At 44.5% G+C, this 13,708-nt stretch overlaps 2 protein-coding genes across 7 annotated transcripts in view; both read right to left on the bottom strand.

The window, feature by feature from the left end:
• LOC139384512 (paired amphipathic helix protein Sin3a-like) overlaps positions 1 to 13,708 on the bottom strand; it is a 320,209-nt gene that overhangs the window by 18,436 nt on the left and 288,065 nt on the right. For 3 of the 6 annotated variants that reach the window (XR_011628868.1, XM_071129339.1, XM_071129341.1), the window contains exon 6: positions 896 to 1,147. Coding sequence is in view for 5 of the 6 variants with exons in the window: in XM_071129339.1 (XP_070985440.1) it covers positions 896 to 1,147 (252 nt within the window). In the remaining variant the exon portion in view is untranslated. Of the gene's footprint in view, positions 1 to 895; positions 1,148 to 2,750; positions 3,076 to 3,323; positions 3,431 to 4,255; positions 4,436 to 4,627; positions 4,830 to 6,267; positions 6,473 to 13,708 lie in introns of those variants that run through there. The other 3 variants (XM_071129342.1, XM_071129343.1, XM_071129340.1) reach the window with 2 other exon arrangements.
• LOC139385266 (uncharacterized) lies at positions 11,576 to 13,521 on the bottom strand. The gene is made up of 4 exons (XM_071130430.1): positions 13,106 to 13,521; positions 12,738 to 12,837; positions 11,854 to 12,106; positions 11,576 to 11,687 (listed from the first exon to the last, which is right to left on the bottom strand). Exons 1-4 carry the CDS (start codon positions 13,519 to 13,521, stop codon positions 11,611 to 11,613), a joined length of 846 nt encoding a protein of 281 aa, XP_070986531.1. The 3' UTR covers positions 11,576 to 11,610.

Raw genomic sequence — 13,708 nt, 5'->3', positions numbered from 1 at the left:
TTACAGACTACACCAAGAACTTCAATCAGACCACTGGTTACAGACTACACCAAGAATTAACCATGGATGACATAATAGGGTCAATGTAAATAACATTACATATATGTATTTATTTAACAAGGCAAGTCAGTTAACATTCTTATTTACAGTGATGGCCTACACCGGCCAAACCCTAACCAGGACGACACTGGGCCAGGGCGGCCAAACCCTAACCAGGACGACACTGGGCCAGGGCGGCCAAACCCTAACCAGGACGACACTGGGCCAGGGCGGCCAAACCCTAACCAGGACGACACTGGGCCAGGGCGGCCAAACCCTAACCAGGACGACACTGGGCCAGGGCGGCCAAACCCTAACCAGGACGACACTGGGCCAGGGCGGCCAAACCCTAACCAGGACGACACTGGGCCAGGGCGGCCAAACCCTAACCAGGACGACACTGGGCCAGGGCGGCCAAACCCTAACCAGGACGACACTGGGCCAGGGCGGCCAAACCCTAACCAGGACGACACTGGGCCAGGGCGGCCAAACCCTAACCAGGACGACACTGGGCCAGGGCGGCGCACAATCAGAATGATCTGAATTTCCTTCCTCTAAAGTTTCTTTCTGCAATTATTATCCAGTACATCTCTGGTTGTTGTATCCCTGTTCCCAGAAAGTGACCAGGGAGACCACACTAAGGGCACCACTGCCCCTTCGGCAGTTTCGTTATAGCACTGGAATGGAACCTCAAGTTCATATTGAATGGTGACCCAGGTTACGAACAGATCTCTGTGTGTACACTGTCTTTTGTATAGCTTGTTGTTTACACTGAAAATAAATCACCCTTCAGAAAGAAGCCAGATTTATTGAATGAAATGCTTTGTGTGGGGCAGCTCTCGCGCTGTGTTTTTACCTGGTAAGTGTGCAGGATCTCCAAGAAGGCTTTGTAGATGTCGGGCTGCCCCTGGAAGCGGTTCTTGATCTTGTTGACGTAGTTGATGGCGTGGTTGAACTCCACAGGCTGGTTGTTCTGCAGGGGAGGCCCGCTGGAAGGGGTGCTGCTCACCGGGGCGTGGGACTGGACCGAGGGGGACCGTGGGGAGGCGTAGGATGGGATTGATGGGTTGGGTTGGCTAGTCGGGGTCAGGGCAGGAGACTGCATCGGCTGTGGGGGGAAAAGGAGATCGACAATGAGTTGCCTCCAAATATGGAATATACACTACCATTCAAAAGTTTGGGGTCACAGAAATGTCCTTGTTTTTTACAGAAAAGTAGAAAACCCTTTTGCAATTATGTTAGCACAGCTGAAAACTGTTGTTCTGATTAAAGAAGCAATAAAACTGGCCTTCATCAGCATTTGTGGGCTCGATTACAGGCTCAAAATGGTCAGAAACAAAGACCTTTCTTCTGAAACTCGTCAGTCTATTCTTGTTCTGAGAAATGAAGGCTATTTCATGTGAGAAATTGCCAAGAAACTGAAGATCTCGTACAACGCTATGTACGACTCCCTTCACAGAACAGTGCAAAAGGGCTCTAAACAGAATAGAAGGAGTGGGAGGCCCCGGGGCACAACTGAGCAAGAGGACAAGTACATTAGAGTGTCTAGTTTGAGAAACAGACGCCTCAAGTCCTCAACTGGCAGCTTCATTAAATAGTACCCGCAAAACACTAGTCAATGTCAACAGCGAAGAGGCGACTTCGGGATGCTGGCATTCTAGGCAGAGTTGCAAAGAAAAAGCCATATCTCAGACTGGCAAATAAAAATAAAAGATTAAGCTGGACAAAAGAACACAGACATTTTACAGAGGAACTCTACCTAGAAGGCCAGCATCCCGGAGTAGCCTCTTCTATTGACGTTGAGAGTGGTGTTTTGCATGTACTATTTAATGACGCTGCCAGTTGAGGACTTGTGAGGCGTCTGTTTCTCAAACAAGAAACCCTAATGTACTTGTCCTCTTGCTCAGTTGTGCACCAGGGCCTCCCATTCCTATTTCTATTCTGGTTAGGGCCAGTTTGCGCTGTTCTGTGAAGGGAGTAGCACACCGTTGTATGAGATCTTCAGTTTCTTGGCAATTTCGCACGTGGAATAGCCTTCATTTCTCAGAACAAGAATAGACTGATGAGATTCAGAAGAAAGTACTTTGTTTCTGGCCATTTTGAGCCTGTAATTTAACCCACAAATGCTGATGCTCCAGGCCAGTTTTATTGCTTCTGTAATCAGAACAGTTTTCAGCTGTGCTAACATAATTGCAAAAGGGTTTTCTAATGACCAATTAGCCTTTTAAAATGATTAACTTGGATTAGCTAACACAACGTGCCATTGGAACACAGGAGTGATGGTTGTTGATAATGGACCTCTGTACACCTATGAAGTTATTCCATTAAAAAAAATCAGCCGTTTCCAGCTACAGCAGTCATTTACAACATTAACAATGTCTACACTGTTTCTGATCAATTTTATGTTATTTTAATGGACAAAAAAAGGTGCTTTTCTTTCAAAACCAAAGAAATTTCTAAGTGACCCCAAACGTTTGAATGGTAGTGTACATCAGCACATACAGATAAAACAGTTGAATACTATATTTACATATGCAACTATACAGTAATAAGTAAATGAATACATGTTTACATAACAAATGAAGAAATAAGCCAATGACTTGTGGTTCAAATCTCCAATAGGAAACTAAACACGCAGAAACAAAGAACTTGAGAAGAGGTTCTGGCAAAGAATGACACAACAAAGGAAAGGGGTCTTAGTGAGCTGGAACCTTGCTGGTCTTGGCCGGTGTAGGCTGGGTGGGTAGAGCAGTGCTGGCTGTGGCGGTGCTGGTGGGGGGTCCACTGGGCAGCTGCAGGGCCTGGTGATGATGGGGCACCGGCTGGCTGGGTGGCCCCGTAACGGGGAGGTTCTGGACAGAGATGCCGTGCGGGGTGATGTAGTGGATCTGTCCTGGCGTGGTCACGTTGACCTGCTCGTTGGTCTGGACCTCGATCTTGTAGCCCGGCGGCAGGAAGGTGTTGAATCCCATGATGAGGTCTGGGTGGCCCTTGAAGAGCTGGGAGACACGGCTGATCACACCTGGAGTGTCGATGCTGTGAAAGTAAATGTGCGTGTTTAAGACTGACTACATGGTAGTTAGACTGTGCAGAATCACTGATCTACAAATCACCTTGCTTCTCAAATAACTACTAATTATGTGATCAAGATTAGTGATTCCCCACCTCGCCTTGCTCAAACTGATCCCCTCAAACACATGGAATATCTTCCTGCAGCAAGAGTTCACGGCTTACATGAATGTTTACAGTGTTTGCTTAGAAAAACAAACTAAATTGTAACTGACCTCTGTGACTTGAACTCTTTCATGATGTCAAGGAAGTCATTGTAGACTTGAGGCTGATTCCCAAACTGCAGTTTCACTTGATCCAAGTAGGACAGAGCATCTTCAACCTACAAACACAGTTATGCCAGTCAAACAATGTTTTCAAAGGTATAAGGAGATGAAGTGGGCATTAATCAAGATAATGAAAACATCCCAATGAGCTCCATACTTTAATTGTTGACTAGTCTCATTGCTGCATTATCTACTAGTGATGGGGGGGGGGGCTCAACACAGTTACACATAGGGATATTATTTTGGATGATATATCATTTTGACAATATCCCAATATTATTTTTGCACTAGTTGGCTGAACCACCTTAAAAAAAAGGTATTTAACCTTTATTTAACCAGGCAAGTCAGTTAAGAACAAATTCTTATTTACAATGACGGCCTACCCCATCCAAACCCTCCCCTAACCAGGAAGATGCTGGGCTAATTGTGCACCACCCTATGGGACTTCGATCACGGATGGTGGTGATACAGCCCGGAATGGAACCCGGGTCTGTAGTGATGCAGTGCCTTAGACCGCTGCTCCATTCTGGATCCCTATACTCCAGTACTTCTCCTTCATAGCATGTTTTCAGCACTTTTATTTCCATGACTGATCCCATGGCTCTCGTCCCTCTGCAGCAGTCATACAGTGAGCAATGTTTGTAATGTGGAATAGCAATACAATGACAGAATACATATAGAATCGCAATACACATCGGTACCTAAATATGGTGATGATATTGTATCCCTGGCAACTCCCAGCCCTATTATCTACCATGCTTTGAAATCAACAGGTCCTAATTGAGTCCATCATACCTCTATTTTATTCTGTATTTAGTACATGTGCTTATTTTTCATCTCTTTTGTACATTCAATAAAATGTATACATATGAAAAATGCACCTTGAGTCGCTGGAACTGGGCACCCTGTGAGGGGGCCATAGGGGCCAATGGATGGGCATGGCTCTGGACCACCGCAGCCCCCTGTGATTGGACAGCTGGACTGTGGGGGTGGGGCCCGACAAGTGCAGCGGGACTAGAGGCATGTCCATGGCCACTGGAGTTCTGGGGCATTGTGGGAACCTGGAGGACAAGATTCAGTCAAATATCAGCATTCTGCCTGCACAAAGCCTTGAAAAGGGCAAATACAGAAGCTACAGTTTGCTGGTTAATTGGCACTTATAAATGAATGCATTGTAGAATATAGCAAAATTATTATTTTCTGTGCAACATGCTCTCATCTAGATTAAAGAGATATGGCAACAGTTCCCATACCTGGTAACCCTGGGGGATGGAGTATTGGATGCCGGGGGAAGGCTGCATGTTGTCGGTGACGGCCTCGTACACGGCTGGGGCTAGGACGCGGTGCTGGAAGCCCTCCGCAGTACCCGGGACTGGGGGGCGACGCTGCTGGGACGCAAATACTGGTTCCTGATCCTCCGCACGCCGCTTCATTGTATATTCATACTCAAAAGAGCTAGGAGGCACAGGTACAACACAGTTAACATTTAGGCATATTTGATTGATAAATCGATAGTCACCCTGACACAACTGCGAATTTCAAGATGGATACATTCATTTAGCACATTTCAGACTCTGTGGCACACACTTATGGGATTATCCAGTTTCTGTCTCACCCACAACTAGTGGCTATATTTCAAAAAATGTGATGATATGAACGTTATTGTGATCACTTTGGAGGGAGAGTGGTAGCCCCCCCCCCCCCCCAACAAGGCTGGAGAATTCAGTACGTCACAAAGAAGGATGTTTGACCAGAATATGAGCTAGAATTCACATTGACTGCTTTAGTGGACAATACATAGATTACTATGTAGCTAACTACAGTGTGTAGGGACGAGGGACGCATTGGCAAGATACCGACCGGACAACGTTATTCAACCATTTATCTAGCTAGCGTGCTTGCTAAGATAACTAGGAAGTAACGTTACTCTCATCACTCAAGATGGTAAACCAACATATGGAATATGGCTAGGGAACACATGCATAAGTCTAATCCAATTAAATGTATGTTTCTTATTTAGCGGTGGCGACACGTCCCAAAGACAATCCACAAGCTAACAGTGAGATGTTAACTGGCTAGCGGTTAGCTTCTAAACCAGCCATAAGACCTGCCCATTCCCCTCCCCCTCTGCCAAGAGAGGGCCTGACGCCATCCACTGCTAGCGGAGTCGTGCGCGCCCGAACTTGTGTGGCTAAATGTACGAGCGTGTCAGGTCAAATAATCTACAGAGTACTGTTAACTATTCGCCTTTTCATTTTTAACTAACGCGTTAGCCTTAGCTGTCGTAATAACTTAAATGTCAATTAAAAATAGATTTCAGTTAACGCTAGCTAACAAGGGATGGTTGACTTCCCGGTGGTCTTTTTAGTAAGCTACTGCTAGCAACACATTGTGGCTTTACGCTAACCAGCCATGTTCGAACGTCATCATCATGAAACCCAGTGATTCGACTAACGTTAGGTAGCACAACAACTGTCCTTGCTAACATTATCTCAATACTGTAGCAAATACTGTTTTTCGCTGGATAAATGTGTTTTTCACGATTAGCTAGTTAGTCGTTAATTTGTCCGAATCCTATCTAAATGTTTAGCTAGCCAACTACTGTTGTACGATGCTGTTCACTAGCTCATGGAACTACTGTAGCTAGCTAATCGTCAAAAACACATTAGCCAGCGAACATTAGCGACATTTTCGACATGCTAAAGCAGGCATCGTTAATGTTTAAAGACTCAGTCTGCCAGCAGAAAGATAACATTTTCTGAGATGTATTGATGCATCTGTCTGACAAGGTTATGTAGCAACTTGCTGTAACAGCACGTAGCTAGCGCCATTTAGTTTTGCTTCAAATGGGCTTAGTTAGCTAGCTAACGTTAGCTTGAGAGATAAAACTCACCTCAACTGACTGAGACCAATAACAACTTGTCGAACCAAATTTGGATTTTCTCAGTCAAATGACAAAAATTCGCCAGTTAAACCGTATCAAGATTGAGGGTGCATATTCCAATTGAAATGTCAAAGAAGAACTGCCCCTGCTAGCAAACCCGCTAACAACAATCCCTGTGGCTAGTACGCTCCTTGAACAGAGGCGTGGTTCCAATGAGGGCGGCCTAGTCTCCTCCCATTCTAAATGATAATTGGCAACTCTTCAACAGAGGAAACAATAGCAACGGAACTTCATTGGTCAGATTTCCAGTCTCTCAGATCAGTGAAAAAATGTTACTTACAGGCATTTTTAGACCTCCGCAAACTTTTTTTTACCATTGACTACAAAATATCATATATATAACCATAAACTCGATGATAATGTAATAAATATAGCTACTGTACCTGTATGAACATAATACGCTACTTCCTTGTCGTATCTTGACACGGGGATACAGCACAACCGCATAAACACACCAATTCATGCATAGGTATTATAGTGCTCAACGACTTCATAAGCACAACATATAGTATTTATGAACCAGACTATAGATGCTTCACAAATCAGTTATAACCAAAGCAATACTATAAAAGGTGCTTACTTCTGGTGCTTTTCCAAATAGTAAATTACATATTCTTACGAATGACTTCGGAGAATCTGGTAGTCAGTCAGAGGGTTTATGTTTCATAGGTATAAAATGTTTGAATTAAGTGAAATTCCTGAGGATTAACACTATTTCAGCGGTAGTAGGAGACCAATACGCCTTTTTGTGACCAACTGCGTATCAGACCTGGTTTGTCCTTGCACCTGAAGACTGATAGTATTTATGCTGCAGTAGTTTATGTGTCGGGGGGCTAGGGTCAGTTTGTTATATCTGGAGTACTTCTCCTGTCCTATTCGGTGTCCTGTGTGAATCTAAGTGTGCGTTCTCTAATTCTCTCTTTCTCTCTCTCGGAGGACCTGAGCCCTAGGACCATGCCCCAGGACTACCTGACATGATGACTCCTTGCTGTCACCAGTCCACCTGGCCGTGCTGCTGCTCCAGTTTCTTTCAACTGTTCTGCCTTATTATTATTCGACCATGCTGGTCATTTATGAACATTTGAACATCTTGGCCATGTTCTGTTATAATCTCCACCCGGCACAGCCAGAAGAGGACTGGCCATCCCACATATGCTCTCTCTAATTCTCTCTTTCTTTCTCTCTCTCGGAGGACCTGAGCCCTAGGACCATGCCCCAGGAATACCTGACATGATGACTCCTTGCTGTCCCCAGTCCACCTGAATGTGCTGCTGCTCCAGTTTCAACTGTTCTGCCTTATTATTATTCGACCATGCTGGTAATTTATGAACATTTGAACATCTTGACCATGTTCTGTTATAATCTCCACCCGGCACAGCCAGAAGAGGACTGGCCACCCCACATAGCCTGGTTCCTCTCTAGGTTTCTTCCTAGGTTTTGGCCTTTCTAGGGAGTTTTTCCTAGCCACCGTGCTTCTACACCTGCATTGCTTGCTGTTTGGGGTTTTAGGCTGGGTTTCTGTACAGCACTTTGAGATATCAGCTGATGTACGAAGGGCTATATAAATAAATTTGATTTGAAATTTGATTTGATTTGATAGCCAGATGAACTAAAGCCCCAGCAGGAGTCGTCTGTGTGCGTACATAAGCACGATCTATGTTTGTAGTAAACGTGGGGCGGGAGTAGTATCAATAATATTGATTAGTTAAGGCCGGGTTACTGTAATGATGTGACAACTGTTGATGGCTTTATAAATAAATTTGATCGAATTTGATTGGTATTCGTTGGGAGTTATTAGAAAGGTTGTTAAAAAAACAAGAAAAACAACTTTGAAAACCTTTCAATTTCACTTAACAGTGGAGGAAACTCTTGTAAATATGTGTCAACGGCAGTTTAAAAATAAAATTGAGTATAATTTGCTAATTGCAGGATAATTTTACTCAACCCCCCCCCCCCCCCCCCCCCTATATTCATTAGTCCACTTTTGATACATTCCCACAAAAGTGTGCATGCCAACATCCAATTAAGATATACTACACTGCTCAAAAAAATAAAGGAAACACTTAAACAACACAATGTAACTCCCTGTCAATCACACTTCTGTGAAATCAAAATGTCCACTTAGGAAGCAACACTGATTGACAATAACTTTCACATGCTGTTGTGCAAATGGAATAGACAACAGGTGGAAATTATAGGCAATTAGCAAGACACCCCCAATAAAGGAGTGGTTCTGCAGGTGGTGACCACAGACCACTTCTCAGTTCCTATGCTTCCTGGCTGATGTTTTGGTCACTTTTGAATGCTGGCAGTGCTTTCACTCTAGTGGTAGCATGAGACGGAGTCTACAACCCACACAAGTGGCTCAGGTATTGCAGCTCATCCAGGATGGCACATCAATGCGAGCTGTGGCAAGAAAGTTTGCTGTGTCTGTCAGCGTAGTGTCCAGAGCATGGAGGCGCTATCAGGAGACAGGCCAGTACATCAGGAGACGTGGAGGAGGCCGTAGGAGGGCAACAATCCAGCAGCAGGACCGCTACCTCCACCTTTGTGCAAGGAGGAGCAGGAGGAGCACTGCCAGAGCCCTGCAAAATGACCTCCAGCAGGCCACAAATGTGCATGTGTCTGCTCAAACGGTCAGAAACAGACTCCATGAGGGCCCGACGTCCACAGGTGGGGGTTGTGCTTACAGCCCAACACCATGCAGGACGTTTGGCATTTGCCAGAGAACACCAATATTGGCAGATTCGCCACTGGCGCCCTGTGCTCTTCACAGATGAAAGCAGGTTCACACTGAGCACATGTGACAGTCTGGAGACGCCGTGGAGAACGTTCTGCTGCCTGCAACATCCTCCACCATGACCGGTTTGGCGGTGGGTCAGTCATGGTGTGGGGTGGCATTTCTTTGGGAGGCCGCACAGCCCTCCATGTGCTCGCCAGAGGTAGCCTGACTGCCATTAGGTACCGAGATGAGATCCTCAGACACATTGTGAGACCATATGCTGGTGCGGTTGGCCCTGGGTTCCTCCTAATGCAAGACAATGCTAGACCTCATGTGGCTGGAGTGACTTAGCAGTTCCTGCAAGAGGAAGGCATTGATGCTATGGACTGGCCCGCCCGTTCCCCAGACCTGAATCCAATTGAGCACATCTGGGACATCATGTCTCGCTCCATCCACCAATGCCACGTTGCACCACAGACTGTCCAGGAGTTGGCGGATGCTTTAGTCCAGGTCTGGGAGGAGATCCCTCAGGAGACCATCCGCCACCTCATCAGGAGCATGCCCAGACATTGTAGGGAGGTCATACAGGCACATGGAGGCCACACACACACTACTGAGCCTCATTTTAAAGACATTACATCAAAGTTGGATCAGCCTGTAGTGTGGTTTTCCACTTTCATTTTGTGTGACTCCTAATCCAGACCTCCATGGGTTGACACATTTGATTTCCATTGATCATTTTTGTGTGATTTTGTTGTCAGCACATTCAACTATGTAAAGATTTTTTTTTTAAATAAGAATATTTAATTCATTCAGATCTAGGATGTGTTATTTTAGTGCTCCCTTTATTTTTTCGAGCAGTGTACTTCAAGTCAGTCTTTGTGTGTTCTCAAATGTTATTTGGGCATCTTACCTAAAAAAAATATTGTGGAACTAGTTACAAACACAATCAGCGCTTTTGTATGTAAAAATGTGTAAAATATGGTTGCCCAAATAATAATTTATAGCTGAATGAACATATGAGACAAGTTGAGAAAACACATTTTAAATTGACTGAATTCTTGTCAAATTGGAGTTAAGTTTGAGTAATTTTTTGTTGTTCAGGTCACACTTGGACCGAAAAGTTGAGTAAACAAAAAAAGGCTGTGGAACCAGTTACTTAATAATAATTAGTTGAAACTATATTTTATTTATATTTTTTACAGTGCATGCATGACCAGGTCAAATTTTAAACAATTACTTTATGTTCATATCCAGGATTACATTTTGAACAGGATTTTTGGACGAAAATAGTTATAAACAGCAGTTAAAAATAGCTAAAGCTCAGACACACCAGTAAGATTGTCAAACGTTTGCCTGGTAAAATTGTCAAACATTTGCCTCCCGAATGTATTTAGAAACTCTGAACAGTGTCGGCAGTCACTCTTTTGTGATCACATAACAAAGACCTTGGAAGTCGTCACACACTTACTTTTAAAATACTCCAAACCAGAAGGTGGCAGTAGCGTTGTTTGGCAATGCATATCCGTGCGTCTTGTTTATGGTCTAGATTACCAGACATCTGTGTTTATGTTGCTACTAGCCAGATGGCCACAGCTAGATAACTACCTAAAGTGAAGAAGAAACTATTTTATTCACTCTCCATAATCCCAAAGTACTAGTCCATAGCCAAAAGTTTAGCTAGCTAACGTTTGGTAGCTAAAGTTAGGCAGCTAACTGCACAACTCGGCAACTGACACAGGCAGCTGTTTCATGGACACTAGCGAATCCATTGTTATTTACATACAATGTCAATACTAACTACAGTGGTTGGTTAGCTAGCTTGGAGGAATAATTGAGTATTGTGTCTGTGCATTTAGTTAGTTTCCATCCCATAGCCCACATTGCATATGAAGTGTGACTGGCTCATCCGAGGATGTGCGGAAAACTGCCCTTTTTCCTTTTTTCCGTTGGCTCCCCAACGTGGGGGTTGGTGCTCTCTGATTGGGTTTCCACTAGTTACCGCAAAGTCCAAAATTGTCTACATCATAAAAATTAATGAAAACAAACATTTGCTTTCTGGTCTTAATTTAAGGTTATGGTTAGGCATAATGTTAGCAGTGTGGTTAAGTTTGGGTTTAAAATCACATTTTAGGTTTATGACTTTGTGGCTGTGGTAACTAATGACGAACCTCTGATTGGCTCAAAATCAGGTTGTTGGCCACTGACTAGAAGCCGTAGGTTCCTCGCTACCAGGTTGGCACGCAGCAGCTACCGCTTTTGCTCTAGCAAGATAAGGAATGCCACCCGCTGTGATAAGTACCTTTCAGCAGTGAGATTCTCTGTGTTTCGTGCTTTACATGCACAAATTTCGAGTTTTGATGCAATGTATGTCTACCTATGTCCTCAGAGAAAATGTAGAAACCACCATGGGGAGTTTTACTGTACAAAATAATTATCTTGAAAACGACCCATTCAATGTAAGAAGTGTAATATCATTAATTCCATTGGATTCTTATGATGTAAATTAGTATGCAGTAATTCACGAGAGCTACAATTGAACAACATTGGAATTATAAGCCTTGCTCTCTTCAGTGATGAAGCAGGCCTTGAAGTAAGACATGAATGACAGCCACGCCCACTGCCATGTTTGAGTCCTCAGTCGGAGCTAGAGTAGGAGAAAGTAGAGGAGAGAATCCAATTGAGGGTAAATATCACTGGTTAGTTCTACTTTATTGGTAAGTGCTGGTCATCTTTTCCCTATCGGTTGGAATACTGCCGGGCTAAAGCCCCCAAAGATAAATTGAAGCTACAGCTAAGTTTACAAATCCTACCATTTGAGGCTGTTGTAGTTGGTGCTGCTGTTGCACTAATGGTACCAGTGGGGGTGGTTGCTGGGACCACAGTGGTAGTTGCCAGTGCAGCGGTGGTGGGTACGAGGCTAACAGGGCCGGAGCGGACGGTGTAGCTCCTGGTCAGCACGTTGTCAACCATTACCTGGTTGCTGCTGGCCCTGTCACACTGATCAGGACACTTCTGAGAGGGCCTCGTGGTGACACAGAGATACACTGTACACTCCACGTACATCTGCAGACGACAAGAGACACGATCAACTACACATGCAACACTTGTACTACAGATTGTTACACTATATGTGATCATCTAACGTTGTTAGAGAGAGTCGGACCCAAGACCACAAAAATATATTGTGAGAATAAGCATTAAACACATTTGATGGCCTTTCAGATGGACACATACTGTTATTCAAACAGAGCTGAAAGGGACAAACACATAGTGGCAGACTGACACATGGATTGAAGTGGATAAATCAGTAATAACAATAACAAAACATGTCTTAAATTAAATATTATAAACTGGGAATGCTGATTGCCTGACAGCTGTGGTATATAATAGCAATAAGGAACCTCTGTGGTTTGTGGTATATGGCCAATATACCACGGCTAACGACTGTATCCAGGCCCTCTGCGTTGCGTTGTGCATAAGAACAGCCCTTAGCCTTGGTATATTGGCCACATAGCACAACCCCTCGTGCATTATTGCTTAAGTATGGGATATAGGCACTAGTTAGTTGATTTATTTTTAGTCCCTGGGCTTTAGCTCAACTGGATAGTCATGTTGGCAGGTTCCGGATGCCCGAGAGACAAATGGGAGCACCCTTCATATTCCCGAAGAGAGATACATGGCCAGAAAGACACACCGTGGTTCCTTTAGTTTTGATAGTGCTCAGGTTGATTCGGTATACCCTGACAGTGGGGGTTGAAGTCAGAATCTCCAGGGTTCCATTTCCAGCCGAACACCTGAGAAAGAAGGAAGACATTTCATGTTTTTAATGTATGTGAGAGAAGCGGTTTCAAAACAGAGGCGATCTCAGTAAACTATCCATTTCATAGCGACTTGACAAATTGCTACCACCTCAACTGAGTTAAATGGACAGTTTTCTGAATTCCATGCATTGTTTAGTTCATATGGCTTATTGTAGAGCTTGAATTAAAAACCCAAGTACTCCATTTGGGGTAATAACAAACAATTAAGATTGGGTAAAAATGTCAGAAAACTATCACTGACCCCTGATCCAGGATACAGTGGCTGTCAGCCATGTCTTCTGTCTCGGACTCCATGCACTTGCCCACCATCAGCTCTGCCCTGTCCAGAGAGGTGTTGGAGAACACATGCAGGTCCAGTGTGCGCAGCCTGCTCGCGGTGCGGACCGACGTCTCTCGACGGACACGCTGTGAGAAAGGGAGGAGGTGGCGGAACTTGGGGATTTTAGTTCTGTTAGCCATTGGCCCCTCCCCAGGCCGGTAGAACTCCAACCAGAACTTGATGATGCCGAAGGTCTCCTGCTCCGACGGCATGTTGATGGCATACCGCGGGCCCTTGGCCTCGACGCCGGGGAAACGGCAGGCGAGCGACATAATCAGGGTGGGCTGCCGACTGATGACAGTGTTGCGTACACTTCGCAGGGTGTTGGTGTACACCATCTCTGAACCAGAGTGCTGAGGAGAAAAGGAACAGGATCATGTGTGGATATTCTGGTTCGTTCACACATCACAGCAGACAGTCTGTTAAAACTGATTTATGGAAGGAGCAGTGGCGTGCATTCATGTATGCAAAGGGAAGCCAGGCTTCCTCAAAAAACTGACCAAGAAAAAAACATATAAAATGATA

Source organism: Oncorhynchus clarkii, chromosome 26 (assembly GCF_045791955.1).
Source record: "Oncorhynchus clarkii lewisi isolate Uvic-CL-2024 chromosome 26, UVic_Ocla_1.0, whole genome shotgun sequence".
Lineage (NCBI taxonomy): Eukaryota > Metazoa > Chordata > Actinopteri > Salmoniformes > Salmonidae > Oncorhynchus > Oncorhynchus clarkii.
The sequence above is the reverse complement of the archived record's forward strand: the minus strand, read 5'-3'. Positions and strand labels throughout refer to the sequence as shown.

Coding starts and splice junctions, on each gene's coding strand:
- LOC139385266 (XM_071130430.1), bottom strand. CDS start 13,521: ATGGTGTACACCAACACCCTGCGAAGTGTACGCAACACTGTCATCAGT. Junction 12,838..13,105: donor CACTGTATCCTGGATCAGGG/GTCAGTGATAGT, acceptor CTTCTTTCTCAG/GTGTTCGGCTGGAAATGGAA. Junction 12,107..12,737: donor TCAAAACTAAAGGAACCACG/GTGTGTCTTTCT, acceptor TGTCGTCTGCAG/ATGTACGTGGAGTGTACAGT.